The 19,554-nt window shown below is 34.4% G+C and overlaps 1 protein-coding gene and 1 long non-coding RNA gene across 3 annotated transcripts in view; one reads left to right on the forward strand and one right to left on the reverse strand.

The window, feature by feature from the left end:
• CDH9 (cadherin 9) overlaps nucleotides 1–19,554 on the forward strand; it is a 167,325-nt gene that overhangs the window by 117,094 nt on the left and 30,677 nt on the right. For both annotated transcript variants that reach the window (XM_055245992.2, XM_055245993.2), the window contains 3 exons: nucleotides 9,055–9,349; nucleotides 17,724–17,843; nucleotides 18,437–18,604. In XM_055245992.2, coding sequence (XP_055101967.1) covers nucleotides 9,055–9,349; nucleotides 17,724–17,843; nucleotides 18,437–18,604 — 583 coding nt within the window. The remainder of the gene's footprint in view (nucleotides 1–9,054; nucleotides 9,350–17,723; nucleotides 17,844–18,436; nucleotides 18,605–19,554) is intronic.
• The window catches only part of LOC134732759 (uncharacterized), a 45,863-nt gene continuing 32,356 nt past the window's right edge, over nucleotides 6,048–19,554 (reverse strand). The window contains exons 2-3 of the long non-coding RNA XR_010116244.1: nucleotides 10,373–10,445; nucleotides 6,048–8,579 (exon numbers count right to left, since the gene is read on the reverse strand). This is a non-coding gene — a long non-coding RNA (uncharacterized lncRNA). The remainder of the gene's footprint in view (nucleotides 8,580–10,372; nucleotides 10,446–19,554) is intronic.

The raw sequence follows: 19,554 nt of genomic DNA on the forward strand, positions 1-19,554 counted from the left end.
TTACTGGGAAGTGTGGAGTCCTCAGTTCTTAGACTTACCTGGGAGAAGGAATTCGGCAAAGAGATCATTTAGGCAAAAATAGAGAATTTACTGAAGAAAAGTAGAGAGCAGAGAGTTTATTTAGAGAGAGAGTACACTCAAAGATGAGGCAGAGCAGGCTGTCGACAGTGAATGAGCCAGCAGCAGCCCCAAGAGTTCTGCATTGGGTTTTATTGACGCCAGATATTTTCTTGAAATTTCTGTTTCTGTCTTAAGTCTCCACCTTTTTGTTTGTCTAGTTTTTCCACTTGTGCTTTAGTCGTTGCCTATTTCCCATCCCAGGGTGGTGGGATTCTCAGTGACTATTACTTGGTGTGCATGTGTGGGTCTGGTGTCGGATACAAATTCTACCCAATGGCTGCATTGCTCATTCTGTCACCCCAGGAAGGTTGAATAGTGGTCAAATCTATACTCATTGTGCCTTTGTGTCTCTTAGGAATTTCTCCTTTGCCCTCTTCTCTTCCTTATAAGCTATATTCTGACAGGTTAACTACAGAGTGAGTAATTACCGGGCATCTTAAGGGTGTTCCTTTTAGCATAAGTACTTCCCATCTTCTCTGCTCATATCTGGCATGCATATTTTAGGTGGCCTCTGGGATGTGAGATTTTCCAGACCTCGCTTTTCTCAGGTGCTTTCCCTCCTGCTCACGTCTAGCTATCTGCCTACTCTAACAAAAACAGCTATTATGAATCCTGTTTGAAAGGTCAGATAGCTCTGTCTGTCCAGAATTAGTACCTGGTGCCCATTTAGCTCATTTGATGAAGTCATGTTTTCCTCACTAGTCTCAATATTTGAAGATGTTCATCAATGTCTGGGCATTAAAGAGTTTGGTATTTATTGTAGTCTTTTCAGTCTGTGCTTGTTCAACTTGTCCTTCTTGGGAAGGCTACTCAAGTATTTGAAGGAACATGGGGGTTGTAATCTTTGGTGTCTTTGGTCACTGAAGCCATATCTGCATAAGAGAATCCCAGGCTCATTCATTAATGCTGTGGCTCTTGCAGAATCATAGAGGTACTGCTTTGGTGGTCTTGAGTGAGATCTGGGAGAATTACCTGCATTACCAGGCAAAGACTCTTGCTTTCTTTCTTTTCCCACTTTTTTTCAAGCAAACAGAGTCTGTCTCTCTGTGCTGAGCTGCCTGCAGCTGGGGTAGGGGTGACACAAGCACCCCCGTGGGCCTCGCCACTGGGACTGCACTGGGTGTCTCACAAGGCCCACAGTAACCATTGCTTGGCTACCATCTGTTTTCACTCAAGTTTGGAGGGCTCCAAAATCAACACACAGTGAATCTAGCCAGGCTTATATTCTTCCGTTCAGGGCAGTGAGTTTCCCCTGGTCCTGGGTGGGTCCAGAGATGCCACCCAATATCCAAGACCTGAAGTCAGGAACCTTAGAAATCTATGTGGGTTCTCTACTGTACTGAGGCTAAGCTGGCATCCAAACCACATAAAGAAAATCCCTCAGTCTTCCCTCCCTTTTCCTCAAGCAGAAGAGTCTTTCCCTGTAACCATACTACCTCAGGCCCATGACAAGTACTGCCTAGCTACCGCCAATACTCACTCAAGGCCCAAGGGCTCTTTTGTTAGCTGCCAGGCCTGGGTCTCTCCCTTCAGGGAAGTGGGCTTCCCTCTGTCCCCAGGCAGGTTCAGAAATGCTGTTCAAGAGCCAAGGCCCATAACTGGTACCCCAGGATTACTTCTGGTGCTCTACCCCACTGTGGCCAAGCTTGTCCACCAGCTGCAAGATAAAGTCCTTCTGCTTTCCTCAAGCAGGATTCTCTCCCCACAACCACCACAGCTGGGAATGTGCTTGATCATACCTGAAGCCGGTACAGCTCTGAGTCTTACCCACGGCCCACGGCAAGTACTGCTTGCCTACCACTGCTGATAATTCAGGGTCCAGGGGCTCCTTTAGTCAGCAGATGATGAGTCCTGCCAGAATTGGATTCTTCCCTTAAGGATAGTGGGTTCCCTTCTGGCCCAGGGTGTGTCTGGAAATGTCACTCAGTAGCTAGGGCCTGAAATGGGGGCCTCAGGACTCTGCCCTATCCTACTGTGACTGAGCAGGTATCCAAGTGACAAGACAAAATCCTCTTTACCCTCCTATCTCCTATTTTCAAGCAGAGGAAAAGATCCCTCCCAGAGGTGCTAGTTGTGCTGTTGGTGATTGGGAAAGAGGTGGCACAAGTACGCATTTGGCTGCCCTAGTTGGTGTCTCACTAGGTAACATCCCCCCCAAGTCCACTGGCTCTGAGCCTAGCAAGGCACCAGGACTTGTACAAGAATTACAGTTTTTGTGGCCTAGACTGCCTTTCAAGTTTCTTTTAGACCCCAGAACCCTTTAGCCCATGGTGGCAGGACCTGCTGGCATTTGGCTTCTGACCACTGGGATGGGCAATTCCCCTCCGGCCAGGGTTAGTCTAAATGCCTTCCCCATGGGTGCCAGCTGAGTTCTACCCCAAGTTGCTTTCCACTGTGACAGGGCAGCATTGAGTTCCAATGCAAAGTTTCACAATCACTACATTCACCCTCTCCAGCACATAGATTCTCTCCTCACCATGTGGCTGCTGCAAGGGGATGACAGAAGAGTGGTCCAGCCAATTCAAGACTGTCTTTTCTACCTTTTTCAGTGCCTCTTTTATTAATATGATGGTAAAATCAGATACTGTGGTCACTCACCTGATTTTTCATTCTTACGAAGGTGCTTTTTTTGTGGATAGTTGTTCAATCTGATGTTCCTGTGGGAGGAATGATCACTGTAGGCTTGCACTTGGCCGCCTTACTCCACCTCCTCTTCCACAAATCAATTTTTTTAAAAATGTTAAACTCAGATATTTTATTAGCCTGGATTCTCCAGAGACACATAAGACATATGTAGTTTTATTATAAGGAATTGGTTCTCAAGATTATGGAGGCCAGAAAGTTCCACGAGCTGCAGTTGGCAAGCTGAAGACCCAGGAGAACTATGGTATAGTTTCAGTCTGAGTCCAAAATACTGAGATGCCAGAGAGTATATGGTATTGAGTTCCAGATTGAGTCTGAGTCCAAAGGCAGGAGAAGATTGATACATTGGCTTGCAGATAGGCAAAGAGAGTACATTCTCTCTTATTCAGCTTTTTATTTTGTACTCAGGACTTTAAGGGATTGTTTAAAGACTAGTCACCCATACTGAGTTGTGCAATCCACTTTACTAAGTCTATCCATTCAAATTCGTCTTTCCTCTCTTCCTCACAGACCCATCCAGAATAATGTTTAACCAGATATCTGGACACTCTATGGCCCTATCTGGACACACAAAGTTAACTAGCACAAATCTACCCCTTGTCAACTTGGTACGCATATGCATCTTCTTCAATCATACATAGTCCTCAAATTAAAAAAAATAAAAGAAGGAAGGGAGGAAGGAAGGAAGGAAGGAAGGAAGGAAGGACAGTAAGAAGGTCATAAATCCACCTAACATGACACAACTATTTTGCATACAACCAAAAATACACTGATCCCTTTCCCAGAAGAGAAGGTAAAGACCTTGAGTAATGCATACTTTCCTCCTTGGTATCTCATCGCTAGCATGTTATAATGATAAATTGATAATGAAATACTTCAAGGTAAAGTTAATATATCTTGTTACATGGTAAGGGAATACGAAAGTGAAGAGAACAAAGATTTGAAATATACACACATATTCATGACAAAATCAGAAGGAAATATTCATCACAATTATGTCTTTGTTTCTCTAACTGGTCATATGGCTGTAGCTGGTCTTTATAACTACTTTTTACGTGATCCATTTTATATTTTGTTTGCATTCAGCAAACACCTCAGCAGGACATGGTTTTTCATCTGGTGGAGTTAGTGAACCCTTCATTCCTGAAGGATTTGTGTCGTTAGCAGTCCTGCAGGGGTTGGGTTGTTGTAATTTTCATTGACTTTAAATACAGCATATGGGAACACTAAGATATAATCTGAGGGAACCCCTGTATGCCAGACATACTCTTCCTTACCTCCACTGTGGATTAGCAGCTGCATTTCCCCTCAGTCATCAAGTTTAATCTCTGCAGCCAGCACAGTAACTCTCTTCTTTGCCTGTTGATTTAGATACATGAGGAGCCCAAAGTGTCTAGGCAGCATTATTTACTTCCAGCCCAATAAAATTATTGATGTATCTCTCCGTGTAAGTTTTCCTCCCTTTGGAGGTAAGACCTCTAGGCCGGCAGAGCACAAGAATGTGCAAACAGTAAACAAAATTTTCTAATGGGTCACTACAGATAATAACAAGTGATGTCACTCTTATTTCTAGGTCTTGATTCCTAAACCTGTGAATCCCAGCTACAGGAAAAACAGCACCGTGTATTTGGCATTAATTCAAAGCATATACAACCTTCTAGGGAACCTTGGCCCAACCCTGCAAGGTATTGCCAACCAGTTGGCAAAGAAACTAAATTTTTATTAGGCTGTTCCATCATTCTATTAAACCAGCTGCCACAGAGTGTTGAGGATCATGGTGGGGTCAGAAACTCCAGGAGCATGGGCCCATTTATGCTTTTTTTTTTTTTTTTTTTTCTGTGAAATGAGCACCTTTGTCCGAAGCAATGCCATTTGGAATATCACAAAGCATTCTGCAAACTATGCAAGCACAAGTATGGTAGTTTTGGCAGAAGTATTGCTTGCAGGGAAGGCAAATCTATATCCACTGTAAGTGCCTATTTAGTATTTACTAAGGACAAAACATTATCTCTTCCAAAACGGGAGCCAACCAGTGTAATCATCCTGCCATTATGTAGCTGACTGATCTTTTGGGGGATGGTGTCATATCGAAGGCTCAGTGTTGGTTTCTGTGGCTGAGAGCTTCAGCATTCAGCAGTGGCTGTAGCGAAATTGGCCTTGGTGACTGGAAGTCCATATTGCTGATCCCAAGCATAACCTCCATCCCAGCCATCATAGCCACTTTTTTCATAAGCTCACTAGCTGATGACAGAGGCAGCTGGGGAAAGAGGCTGGCTGGTATTCATAGAACAGGCTATCCTGTCCACTTCATTATTAAACTGCTGGTATGTTGAGGTTATTATTTGGTGAACATGAACATGGATGTTTACATTTTTGCCCATTCAGGTTGATCTGTTCACATACCTCCTCCCCAAATTTCCTTGTCATCGATTTTTCCATCATGCTCCTCCCAAGGTCCCAGTCATAGAACCATACCATTAGTCACAGCCTGTGAATTGGTACACAATTGCACATGTGGCCATTACTCCTTCCAAGCAAAGTGAACAACCAGGAGTATTGCTCAAATTCTGCCACTAGCAAGAGTTCCCTTCATCATTTCTATTCACAAATGTTATAGAAAGGGGCTATATGCTACAGCTGTCCACTTTCAGTTGGTACCTGCATAATGTGCAGAACCATCTGTAAAACAGGCCTGAACCTTCTTTTCTTTAGTGAAACCAATCACAGGGAATTATCTGTGAGGCCACAGAGGAAGTCTGAGAGACAGAAGGCAGTGTAGTAGGAGTGGGGACCGTGGAAATTTGTGCTACTTCTTCATATAACTTATTTGTGCCTTCAGGGCCTACTGAGGCCATATCACCTATATACAACATCCATTTGATGATGGAATTCTGTTGTGCATGTCCAACTTTAGGACTTGGTGAGTCAGGTGATAGTATGCTCACTCAGATCACATAGTAAATTGGTAGACAATAGTTAAATTTTCACTTTTTAAGACTCAGTAGCAGATCAAAACTGCCTCTCAAAGAGAGGGCGGTTACCTGCAAACAACAGCAGGTTTTTTTTGTTTATTTGTTTGTTTGTTTTTCAGAACTCTATGAGAGGGTGCTATCTTCAAAGGATTGGATGAGATACACACATATTGAGAAGGTCAATCTGTTGTATTTAGACTACTGATTCAAATATTAATTTCACCCAAAAACATCTTCACAAATATACCCAGAATATTGTTTAATTGAATATCTCTGCATCCCATGGCCCAATCAGGCTGACACATACAATTAACCATTACAGATTTATTTTAAATTTTTAGTTTGTTCTGTATGTACTTGTTTAATTTCTCAAATTTCTAAAAACACAAAAAAAGTACATCAAGGCAAACTAAAATAATATTGTTGAAAAATAAGAGCATGTTTAAAAAGTAATGTAATTGGGCTTATAATACATAACATTCTCTACTTGTCCACCTTTTTCATCTCTTGCTATTTGTTTCCTTTCATCAAATTATATATTTTTTCTTTCCATCCTCTTAGAATAAAATGACAAGTAATGCAAAGATAAAGGTACAAAAATATTAATTATAAATGGTTTGAAAAAGGCATTTCAAAAAGATAGTCATTAAAAATATTGACACATAGAGATTTATAAGATGTAATTTATGTTAAAAAGGCAAGTTTTATTTATGATCTGATTTTTCTAATTGTATTTATGTGAAAAAGTGTTAAAAAGAGGAAATATTTATGATCTTCAAGAAATATATATTGAGTGACTTAATAGAAGAATATCTGTCTTTCCCTTATGTATTTTACAGCTTAGTGGGCATGGTAAACAATTACATCAAATGTGATGAGTATCATGATAGGGAATGAAGTGTGCTATGTAAGTCAAGAGCAGGCTCATCCATCCTAATCTAGTGAGTCAGGAAAGGCCTCCCTAAGGAGGAAATTGTAAAATGAGATATGACAAATACTTAGTTAGAGGAAAATACAAAAAAGAAGGTAAAGGTGTAAAAAGGTGAGGGAAACAGCTGCAAACATCAGGCTTAAAAGCTGGAACAGGCCTTCTGAGACATAAAGACAAAACAAAACAATTGCTTTGTATAGAATATACAGCAAGAGGGAAAAGAGGCAGAGATGCCTCTGGAATTCAGGGCCAGATTATCCAGGATGTATAAATAAGGCTATAAAATTCAAGCAATTACAATAATAATAAAATAAAGATTTAAAAAATTATACTCTTTCAATAAAATAAACTTAAATGTAAAAACAAACAATCAAACTACAGGCCAATATAACACCAAAATGTGCATGATGCTAACCCTGGTTTTTATGACTTCAGGTTTATAGTTCTTAAATGCTGTGACTTGAAGACTTTTAATCTAGATTGTAATATGACTACATTTGTGATGTGGAAAAATCACCCTCTTTAGTACGAAAAATTGCTTGGAGTAGAGCAAGAGTGGAGGTAGCATGATTAGAAGATTGCTCTGGTGGTCCAGAGAAGATAAGATGAAGGAAAAGATATGATGTAGCCATAGAGATGAAGACAGATATCTTGAGAAGATATTTCAGAGATGGGAAGACTACATGTGACAATTATTTTGATGCTGAGCTTGCAAAAGAGGTGTAAAATATGAAACATTTCTAATTTTGGCTATGATTTAAACACATAATTTAAATAGTCAAATAATTCAAAGATAAAATGGAATGCTGAGGAAATAGGTGGGGGCAGGATGTAAATGGGAATTGTAAAGTGTATGATGTAAGTCAATATAGCAGGGATAAGCTAGTTAAAACTCCAGTTTTATTTAAAATTTACTTTCTTGGTAATTTTGAATATATAGTTTATTATTTATTATAGTCACCATGCGGGGCAAAAGACCACTGAAGATTATTACTCCTGAATAAATAAAATTTTGCATTCCTTGATGAATATCTCCCATCTCCATCCACATCCTTGTAAAAGTTCACACCACAAAAACAAAAACATAAGTATGTGAGGTGATGAATTTGTTAATTAGATTTAATAATTTTATGATGTAAGCATATATCAAAATATACTGTAGTCATACTTTTATGATAAAAACAATTATTGTTTTTAATTAATTTAAAACAATTATTTTCAGAATCGTGTTAGGATTGTAAAATCTTTAAGGTTGTTTTTCAATTCATAATTTCTAGGATTACATGGCCTGTTTGTTGTAAATATTCAATGATCAGCCTCCTACATTAAGAAGTTATTTTTACAGATGGGCATTTATCAATGAAAAGAAGATAATTTATGAAAACAAATCCTATTTTTTCCTAAGACAGTTCATATGGCCAGAGGACAAGCTGTGAGTTTTACATTACTTGAAATCTAAAAGGCACACAAAATATAACATTTTCTAAAAATGAGAACATCATGGTTGAAATAATATTCTCCCAGAGTCGTATAGAAAATAAGTAATTACAAATCTCTCTCTCTGATTAGTCTCTGTGAATACAGAGCCTGTGAATCTACAATCAATGTTCTACAGTAGTTCCCCCTTAATCATGGTTTCACTTTCTGAGATTTTAATTACCCACAGTAAATAACAACAAGATATTTTGAGAGAGAGAGACCATTCAAATAACTTTTGTTACGGTATATGGTTATAATTGTTCAATTTTATCATTAGTTATTGTTGCTTATCACTTATTGTGCTTAATTTATTAATTAAACTTTGCCATAGGAAGGTACATATAGGAAAAAACATAATATATACAGGGTTCAGTACTCTCCACAGTTTCAGGCATCCACTTATAAAATGTATCCCCCACAGATAAGGTGATACTCTGTAATGAAGGAGAATAAAATCAGTTAAAAATTAAGGTAGCTATTCTAAACTTGTCATTATAATATATTCAGAAATCTCTCAAATCATATCTTAGAGCTTAGTCATTTTAAATGTAATCAACATTAATTAATCTTTTACACTCAAGATGTAGGTTAATGAATTTTTTTGTAATGCCCTAGAGGTTTAAATCTTGGTAACATTTTATTCATAAATATCTTTGTTTTGACAGATACATATTAATTTTCACATTATTTTAAATCTAGTCCCTTATGATGTCTAAATATGACTGTTAAAAATTTTGAGTATAATAAGAACTGAAATATTTAACTCCCTCTCACAGCAAAAGTCAAGATAACCATTAAGATAATTATTGCAAAGCTGTTATATGGACACGAATTGATAGCGCCAAAATTATGTTTTATGTAATGATAATGTATATATTTACAGAACTCTTCTTTTCTACCTCTCTAAAGCTTCACACTGACCAAGATAAAGGAGATGGAAATTTAAAATACATACTAACAGGAGATGGGGCTGGCAGTCTGTTTGTTATAGATGAAAATACAGGAGACATTCATGCTGCAAAGAAACTAGACAGAGAAGAAAAATCTCTGTACATTCTTCGTGCCAAGGCTATAGACAGAAAAACTGGGCGGCAGGTGGAACCGGAATCGGAATTTATCATTAAAATTCATGATATCAATGACAATGAGCCAAAATTTACAAAAGACTTATACACTGCCAGTGTTCCTGAAATGTCTGGAGTCGGTAGGTATATTCTAATCCATGTAAGCTACTTTTTATTTGTTTGTTTGCTCAGGTAATTATTATTGACATGTGGTTATGACATGTGGCCTCTTTCAAAATAAGAGTTATAACTGTAAACTACTATTTAGCTTAAACTAACTCTTCTATTTTTATTTCTATATATCTTAATTCTCCTGTTATGTTGTAATTTATATAAAACATGATTATCAATAGCAGTTAATTCATTTTATTTCAATCAATACCCTCAACTCTACTAACTGGCGTTCAAATGGCAGTTAAGTGGAATGTATTTTTGCCAGAAATCAAAAGAATAATAGATAGTATCAGCAGCTTTGGACAATTTTGCTTGCATTATTTTGAATAACAGTGCTCACATTTGGCAAATTTCTGTTGAAGTGTTTTCTCATTTGATCATTAAAGCCAACTTACGTGGTAGGCATGAGAAATAGAACTTTAAATCCCTATTCTGTTAATTAGAAACTCAAGTTTCAGAAAGATTAAGCAACTGAATTAAGATCAAATAACCTGGTAGCATCATGACAAGATTGCAAGTCTCTTTATGTTATTTTTGTTATTCTACCACTGAACATTGGCTTATGCAAACTGAAAATAATTGTTTCACTTCTTAAGGCTGCCCACCATTTTAGATACCACTTGTGTGAAGTTTTTTCTGTGTATGACTACATTTAACTCTATTAATATAAAAGGTTTAGGTTTGTTAATGAGTCAATGAGAACTGATTCACATCATAAAAATATTTCCAAAATAAGGACATAAACTTAATTTATAAGATCTGCAGCCAATTTCCCAAATTTGGTACAATTTAGTTGAATACCATTTCAAAACCAGTTTTCAGTGTATGTTTTTGACATTCTTATAACTAATATGTTTCAGTCTAAAATAATTTCTATAGAAGGAGAAACGAACTTATCCACCTTAACTGAATGTTTAATGTAAAATGTTAACTATGTGAGATATTTAGCAGGAAGAACCAAGAATTTTTAAAAACTTATTTATTCTCACCTCAAATGAAATGTCATCTAACTGAAGAAAATGCAGTTAAATAGAACTGAAGTAGCACTTTCAGGTATTCACTCTAATAAAACAAAAGGAATTTATCAAATTAGACAGGAGTCCTGTGAAATCATAAAGCTCTAATACAAAAATGAGTGGATATGTTTCCTGTTATATTTTTTAGTATCTTAGTTGCATGGAAAGTACTAGATTGGTTTGCATAGGTCGACCAGTGGGCTAATTCAGACATACATCATTTTTTTTAAAGGGTTTATATGTGAGATTAAGGTACATATAAAATTACACTCATCAATTTCCTATTGATGATTATTTCAAAGTAATTCTGTTTTCGTTAGTACCTTTTGTAAAATATTATTTTTTCTCTTGTGTACATATTATTTTACCAGATATGTTGAAATCTTACAATATAAAACTTTCGCTTATCCTTCCCCAGAAAGATTTGACATACCTAGAAAAGTAAAAAGTATAATTAAGATAATGGAAATATTTGAATATGAGAAACTTTAAGAATAATTATTTTAAATGTGAATACACAAAATATTTCAAAGAAGTACCCCACTTTTGTGAAAAAACAAATATTTCCCTATCAGAGACTATTGATATTTAATCGCACATAACCTGTATTTTCTCCTACATTATTTTCTGATACTTAATGGACTATTATATTTTACTCTGTGTATTACTATTTGTCACCTGTATACATAATTCAAATGTATTTTGTCTCATATGAAATACTAATACAACTAGGTTCTATTAATATTTCTTGAGTAACAATATCAGAACTGAAATACAGACACACACACACACGTATATGTATATATTTTAGAATCCTTCACTGGTTCCATCACTCATAATAAAATATTCAATATATAAGTTTATGCATGAAAGATGTTTTGTAGTTTATATTGTACAAAATCTCTTTCTGTAAGGCAATCTACATTTCATTTGCATAAGCTTTAAAGTGTAAGCAGTACAACTTTGGATCAGTGTAGGTTGCAAATACAAGGATTTGAGCCATTGTCAGTTGCATTCACTACCTGGCTAGAATTCCCAAAAAATGAGACAAGTATATAGTAGCAGGCAGATGTATGGCTCTGGCTACAGTTTTTGGAAGTAAAAAATAAAGATTTAAGAATACGGATAAATGTTAATTCTATTTGTATAGGACAATTGTTATTCTTGGTTTCTAATACTAACATTATATTACTTGCTTCCACTTCAGTTCACCTATAACTTTGTATGTGCTTCCATTACTTAAACATAAATGTATAATACTACATATACAATATGTATATGTAGAATATACTATACTTGGTTTAATTGCCTATTTTAATAAATACATAAACATGAGCCCAAAAGAATTAAAGTGACTTGGCCAAGTTACTACTAGCCTAATTTTAAAAAGAAAAACAAAAGTTAATAGATGCAGAGTGTATTAGTCCGTTTTCATGCTGCTGATAAACTCATATCCGAGACCGGGAAGAAAAGGAGATTTAATGGAATTGCAGTTCCACATGGCTGGGGAGGCCTCACAATCATGGCAGAAGGCAAGGAGGAGCAAATCATGTCTTACATGGATGGCAGCAGGCAAAGAAAGAGAGCTTGTGCAGGGAAACTCCTATTTTTAAAACCATCAGATGTCTTGAGACTCATTCACTATCAGGAGAAAGATGCAGAAAGGACCCGCCCCCATAATTCAATCACTTCCCCATCAGGTTCCTCCCGTGACACATGGGGATTGTGGGAGTTACAATTCAAGATAAGATTTGGGTGGGAACATAGCCAAACCATATCACAGAGATAGCTGGACAATTTTAATGCCTTATTATTTTTCTCTTTTAAATAGTTATGTTTATTATTCAAAATCTAGTCTGGAAATATTTTAATTTATTAAATCGTGAGTAACTCCTCTAAATTAGTATCTTTCTTATTTATTACTTTAAATCAAATGCCCTTCTCATTCAAATTAAATCTAAATAAGAATTTAAGGGGATAAAGCCCCTGCATTTTAATACACACATATCTATATATCTGTATATATAAAAAACTATATATAATCATATATATCACTATATGTAACCATATAATATGTCTAAATAAAAAGTAGATGTATTTTACCTCCTAAATTTGTATTGATCTTTTATTATAACTCTCCTACCTTATTTAAAGGAAAATAAAAGACTAACTTATTATAATTATTGCAGGTGTGATTTTCTTTACTCCTATGTATCCAAATAAACCAATTTATATAGGAAAACTAACAAGTAATATTTAGGAACTCTGCCATGCCTTGTGTATCCCATATATTAACAGTTAAATCTGATGCATAATCAAAGAATTAAGAATACATCTACAAATAAAATAATACACAATGATTTAATTCTAAAATTATTTTCAGATAGTACAAGCTATTTTCATTTAAATCAAAGAGTTAAAAACTACAAGTGTTAGTTAGCTTTGTGAAGAAATAGAGTATTATGGAATAAGATAAGATTTCTTTATTATTGCCCTACCCTTCTTTACAATGTTATTTTCTGTTGATATCCATTTATCTGCCCCTTATTTCCATTCATTTTTATTTCTTAAAGTATTTGTTTCTTCCTCTTCTCTCTCACCAACTCCTTCCCTTGTTGTTTCCCTCTGCTTCAGTTTCTGTCTGTCACAATCATATGCCATATTTCACATTGGATTTTTAGTGCCAAATGCCCAACCCATTTTCAGTTAAAATAAAGTGACTCCAATAAACTCATGAAATCTGAAATACATTATCATATTCTAATCAGAACATATAATCTGGAAGATATACAAAGATATATATTTAAAGATAACGGGATACTCTTCGATTACAACGTTTTGTATTTTCCATTTCTATTTCTAATTTTTATTTTTTTATTTCTTGTGATCATTACACTACTGATTAAATATTTTCTATCAACTTGCTTCATGTGCATGCTTTCGTCTTCACCTACGCAAATTTTTGTTTTGTAAATTTGGTGACTGGGGATGCTTCCTTTCTCGGTGACTGGAAATTTCCCCTACCTTCACTCTCAAAAACCTATCCAGTCCTCCTCCTAACACTTTGACTCCCAACCAGGAATCCCTTTGTAATTTTTTACAGACAACAAAAATAACTCAGTCAATGAATTCTTCATGTCCCAGAAGTTCACTACGTGTGGATTCAATAATGTATCCAATTGTATTTCTAACACCAGAGAGATAGGCCATTTGGTAAAGTATTTATGAAGAAAATTCTTGACCACATATATTTAGAATGGACTTAGACCTAGTCCAGCTCTATCACATACCAGTTTTGTGGTCATTAGCAACTTCTATGGCCCACACCCCACATGTATCATGAGGATAAAGTAATAAAAACCAATCAGGTACTGAGAACTATGTCTAGTCTACATTAAGCATTCTGTGAAAGTTAGTTCTTATGATTTTGCACTAGATTCTCTGCTGCGTTTTAAGTGTAAGTGTTGAACAAACTAGATATGGACTCTGCCCTTAAAGAGTTTTCATTTCACAGTAAAATAAACTTATAGCTAACAAAGCATGATTTAAATGCCTGGACATCGAATTAATGGCCCCTTATAATTCCACGACACTGTCTGAAAACATCACTCCTACTTCTCTTATTAGTGGCCCCCACAGCACAAACATTTATATCAAGGGCACTGTTTACCCCTGCTCCTCAAGTTAGTGGCTGTCATCACCCTACGGCAGAAGCAAACAGTTGACTCTATCAAAATCAGATTCATAGAATGCTGTGAAGAATAAACTCCTTTTTCATTTTCTGTAACTTTCATTATCTCATTCTCACATTGAACCAAGTCAAAATATTCCAGTTTCTTTTCTACAGTGCTCGAAAAATAGGCCTTAGGCTACAGGGTAGGAAAAAGCCCATACTATTCACCTCTTTTCTTTGTTTCCTCTAGTTCATAGAGTGATTCTGTTTCTTTATCCTTTAGTTGGCTTTACCATTATATAAACCACTCCAGACATACGGAAAGACAGATGATAGATAGATATACATAGGTGCAGATAAAGAGAATGTGTGTGTGAGAGAGAAAGCTTTTAAGTGTTACACAACATAATAGGCTGTGATATATATTTTCTGACATTACCATGCCACAAAGTTGCTTTTTATTAAAGAAAGGGCAGAATTTCCCCTTCTCAATACTATCTGTGTCTAGAAAACCGTTTAAATTAGTAACATTTATACTAAGTAATCTTTGTATACAAATATTTTATTGTAAGTTTATATATAGAGATAATTAATGCCAGATAGATAGATAGATGATAGATGATGATGATAGATAGATAGATAGATAGATAGATAGATAGATAGATGATAGATAGATAGATAGATAGATAGATAGATAGATAGATGATAGATACGAGGCCTAGGTTTTGAGGTCATTTACATTTGTGATTTTAAATATTGCAAACACTAGATTCAAAATATTTTCATATTTGCATATAAGGCACAAATATATAGAGGGATGTTTTTTCTTTTATATATGAAGTTTATTTTGTATAGTGTAATAAAATGAATTGATTTAACTTCCTCTAATATGATGTGTAAATATATATGTAAGACCAACTGGCATAGCTTGGTTACATTGTGTAATCTAAACTTTTCTTATATTTAAATTATAATAATAATTATATTGATGAATTTTTCTCCCATATCCAGAGGAATGCTTTTGGTTCCTTGAAATCTTTAGCCACCAAGTTATTTATTTATCAGCTTTTAACATTTCTTCATGATTTACTATTATAGAATTAGCCTCTGTGTCTTCGAAATTTTTCCTAAAGATTATTAGTTATATAGTTAAGTAAATAATGAGTTAAGAATTACAGTAAACTTCTTTGATTCCTTAACGTATTTTCTATTTAAAGTAAGATATTATATGCAAAACTCTTATAAAAATGTGAATTGCAAAAATAATGGTCTGAAAATCATGTTCACCTCTTTGATATGAGATGCAATATATAAATTTGTCATTCAAGTTTCACTATGTTTTACTTACTATATTTTATCTTTAATATGAAAATAAAATATTTATTTTAAATAACTAAAGAATAAATTAAAATTATACATATTTTGGAAAATTTAGTGGCATGTAAATATCCATGTGTATTCTCTTTTGTCTTTATAAAGAAACATTTATAAAATTAGTATAAAACATAAAAACCATTTTTTATTTAATTTTATTACTAAATACTTTTAACTGTGTAATAAGTCAGTACACCTCTGAAAAAAACTACAACTCTTTATTCCCTATAATCCAACACACTGTCTCTCAGTTTGCTAAAAAATAACATATCAATGATATTTTGTCAGTGACTACCAGTATTTAAAGCATTCTTAATTGTTACCAGAGCTCTGAAAGGTGGAACAAGTACTTTATGTGTGCTTTTAGCTTTTTGGCCACATCATAGAGTTTATTTCTCTTGTTTATATTAACTTCTTTCTCTTTGTTAAGCGTCTTTGCATAACTTCAAAGATCATCTACCCACTAATAGAGCTAATAATCAAAATTAAAATTCCACAAAATGTTATTTGAAAGAGTCAAATAAATATAGAAGATTGTTTTTACCTGTACCCATTATGAAAGCTTACAATAACGCTCATGTGAAAAGAAAAATAAAATAGGTAACTCAAGAAACGTCCTAAAATTGATGAATGAACTACTTGTATTTTCAGCATATTGGTAATGCTTAATAATTCATATTTCAATAACCTCCAATTGTGAAAACAACACTTATTCTAATATATATCACATAGGGTTATATAAAAAGGACATTACATGTAAATTTAAAAAAAAAAACACTTTGTTGAACTTCTGCACATCATAAAGTGATTTGTGTGGGGGGAATGTAAATCACTTTGTCATTTTTGCTTTCATCTAATGAACACATGGGTAGATAATTTTTTAATGATAAACGCTTACAGCTGGGATGGATTAAGTAAATATGCAATGTTTCCATTCACTCACAGGACACATCAATTCCATTACAGTTGAGAAAACAGAGGCCTCAAGAGAATGAGCTCAAGTTGTCATTGTTCTGCTAATTAATTTTGAGAAAACATTAAAAAGCCTTGCTCAATTCATGTGTTAACATTGAAATATATTGACAGGAAATGAGCTGTTAATATTGATCTTAATTACTATATATTAATTTTTGGAATTGGCATACACATATATATGCAACATTTGAGAAACATCTGCCGTAATTCAATTAGACAAGTTATTGAGTGTGTAATGTATGTGGGCTATTACATTAGGTGGTAGGGCCAATATGGAATTCTTCCTGTTTTCAAAAACTTTAAAATGTATGTACGAGTCAGACTCAAACTTTTAGAAATTATGTAAAATATACTGAAAAATGTCCTACAATCTAGCTTTGTCCAAGGGCACACCTAGCAGGCTTCAGTTAAGGGTGATGTTAGAACCATGCTTTGAATCTTTATAGAAATTCAGGAAAAAATAATTCTAAAAATTCATCAATATATTTTATTATGCTGATCCCTGCTTTTAAAGCACTTTTATGTTTTGAAAGATTTGAAACAAAATTTAACATAATTTAAATTTAATGATATAAAATTAGATAGTAAGTTTAAATTGCAGTATTGCATGTGACACAGAATTACACACTTTGCATCTTCTTTTGGAGAATAATGATTTACAAATGTGCAGCAAATAACCAGTATTATGCAGCATATCAATAGGGGTAATCATAAGAACCATATTATCTATATTTAAAAGAGAGGCATAGGCCCTCATAATTAGTTATATCTTGGGAACAAAAAATATCTTGCATGTCAATGTTACAGCATTTTGCTTTATTTCTTCATAGAAATTGTCTCTATTTTTTTTTATTTTACTTACCATTCAGTGTCAAATATACCAGAGTAAAAAGCAGCCGCAGGTTAAAAAATGTTAGATTTATCTTTTAAATACACGTTTCCACTTAGTGGTAAATGTATTAATTTCAGATTTCGTGTGTGTTATATTCGTTTTAAGAATGTTTGCCCTAAAATATTTCCAATAAATTAAAAATGCAATGCATTAATTAGTCTCATTATATTCACCTTACTGATAGTATATTTTGATGCTTTTTCTTAGGTAAACAAAAAAATTAAGAAATACTTCAGTTTATAGAAAATGAGAAAGGAAAGTAACTTTTCTGAGGAAGTATTTAAATAAGTGTCTTCAAACGTACAACATTGTCTAATACAAAACACTGATGGCAACATATTTTTAAGAAAGATTGTTTCAAATTTGGAAGTATGTAAATGTCTCTGTTTGGGGATGGGGGTTTCATGTAGGTACATCTGTTATACAAGTAACTGCAACGGATGCAGATGACGCCAACTATGGAAATAGTGCCAAAGTGGTCTATAGCATATTGCAAGGACAGCCATATTTTTCAGTGGACCCAGAATCAGGTACAATATTTAAACTTGGCTGACTTCTTATTGTATAACACACTAAGATGCATAATTAATTTAGAGATTTTTAAAATATTTTGAAACCATTACTCATTCAGTTTCATGTTTCTATTTGTTTCCTGTCATTATTGAATGGAAACAAATGCAAACTTTCTATTATTTTAATAACTTATTTGAACCCTTTGCTCTTTAAACTATTATTCACTGGGTTTAAATTTGAAACACTAAATACAAAATTTCACAGACATTCAGCACATTATGTGGCATAGAGAATACTCAAAACTTGAATGTGACAATTATCGTAATTAAACGACTGTATTTGTCTAAAGATTTTTGACTGAAGTTAATTTTTGTAATCAAAAAAAAATAAATACATTGATTTAGCAAAACCCATTTCATGAACAATAGCCCATGGCAAAATCCTTCCTGTTCCGTGAATTATGTTAAAGCGGTTATGGATTGAAAGACATATTTAAATATACTGACATTTTATGTTTGTTATAATCAGCTTCTGTAAAATGAGTCTTGTCTAGCTTAATTTTAAAACTCAGCGATTTAATTGCAAAACTTTTGTCTGCTTTTTCCAAAAGGCATAATAAAAACTGCATTACCAGACATGAGCAGAGAAAATAGAGAGCAGTACCAGGTTGTTATACAGGCCAAAGACATGGGCGGCCAGATGGGAGGCCTTTCTGGAACCACCACAGTGAACATCACGCTGACAGATGTCAACAACAACCCTCCTCGATTTCCCCAGAGTAAGGAATGTTTCAGTGATCTCATGTCCAAAAACTTCTCAAATACACTAGTAGCCAAATTTAATATTCACATTTCATACTAGTAGTTTTGCTATTGGTTTATGCACAAAGGAAAAACCACAATCCATTCCTCTACAAAAAACAAAAAAATCACAATTTCCCACAAATAGAGAGTGATGGTGATTATTTTCATCATTTTTTTTGGAGTAGGTAGTGGAAGAAAACAAAGTATTAAGCTTCTCTGGCAACTTTTGAATTAACTTTTCTAATTTTGAAGGATTATAAAGTTTTCCAGACTTCCTTTCTCAACATTCACTAAGATTGTCTTAACATTTTCCTTTGGATCCACTTCTTGGTTAGGAGGGTGGGCTCTCATGTCTGGCTATCTGGATTCAAATCTTGTGTCTCTCACTTGTCTTACCTCAGCTACATTGTTTTACATGCAAACTTAGCATCTCTTATCTAATTGATTCTGAAACACAGACTTCTTGATATTTTAAAAATATCAATGCAGATTGGCTTATTTAGCATCATTTTTATATTTTCCTAGTGGCCCATAGAGTTATGGTTTACTATGTTTATGTGGGTATTGTAGACGTATTCAAGTTTGGTAGTATCTCTGTTACTAAGTTATGAAGATTACATCAACACTCTTTCAGTTGTCGTCATTTTAGGACAGACATTAAACCATGGATGCTTTGCATTTCATGACGTCCTGCAGAAAAAGATTTCCATTCTCTGATGAAATTTGTTATTTTGCAGTGAATAAATATATAAGGAGCCTTATTTCGAAATATTCAATTAAAAGCTGAAACTTAAATTCATATCACTAATCTCAATACAGTAAAACATTTTTCCAGGCTAATTATATTTAAAATGTTTTATTGAGCTTTGATTGGTGGACATATTCATATCCTATATGTAAAACAATGAAATTTGCTGAGAACATA

The sequence above is a fragment of the Symphalangus syndactylus genome, chromosome 16 (genome assembly GCF_028878055.3).
Source record: "Symphalangus syndactylus isolate Jambi chromosome 16, NHGRI_mSymSyn1-v2.1_pri, whole genome shotgun sequence".
Classification (NCBI taxonomy): Eukaryota; Metazoa; Chordata; class Mammalia; order Primates; family Hylobatidae; genus Symphalangus; species Symphalangus syndactylus.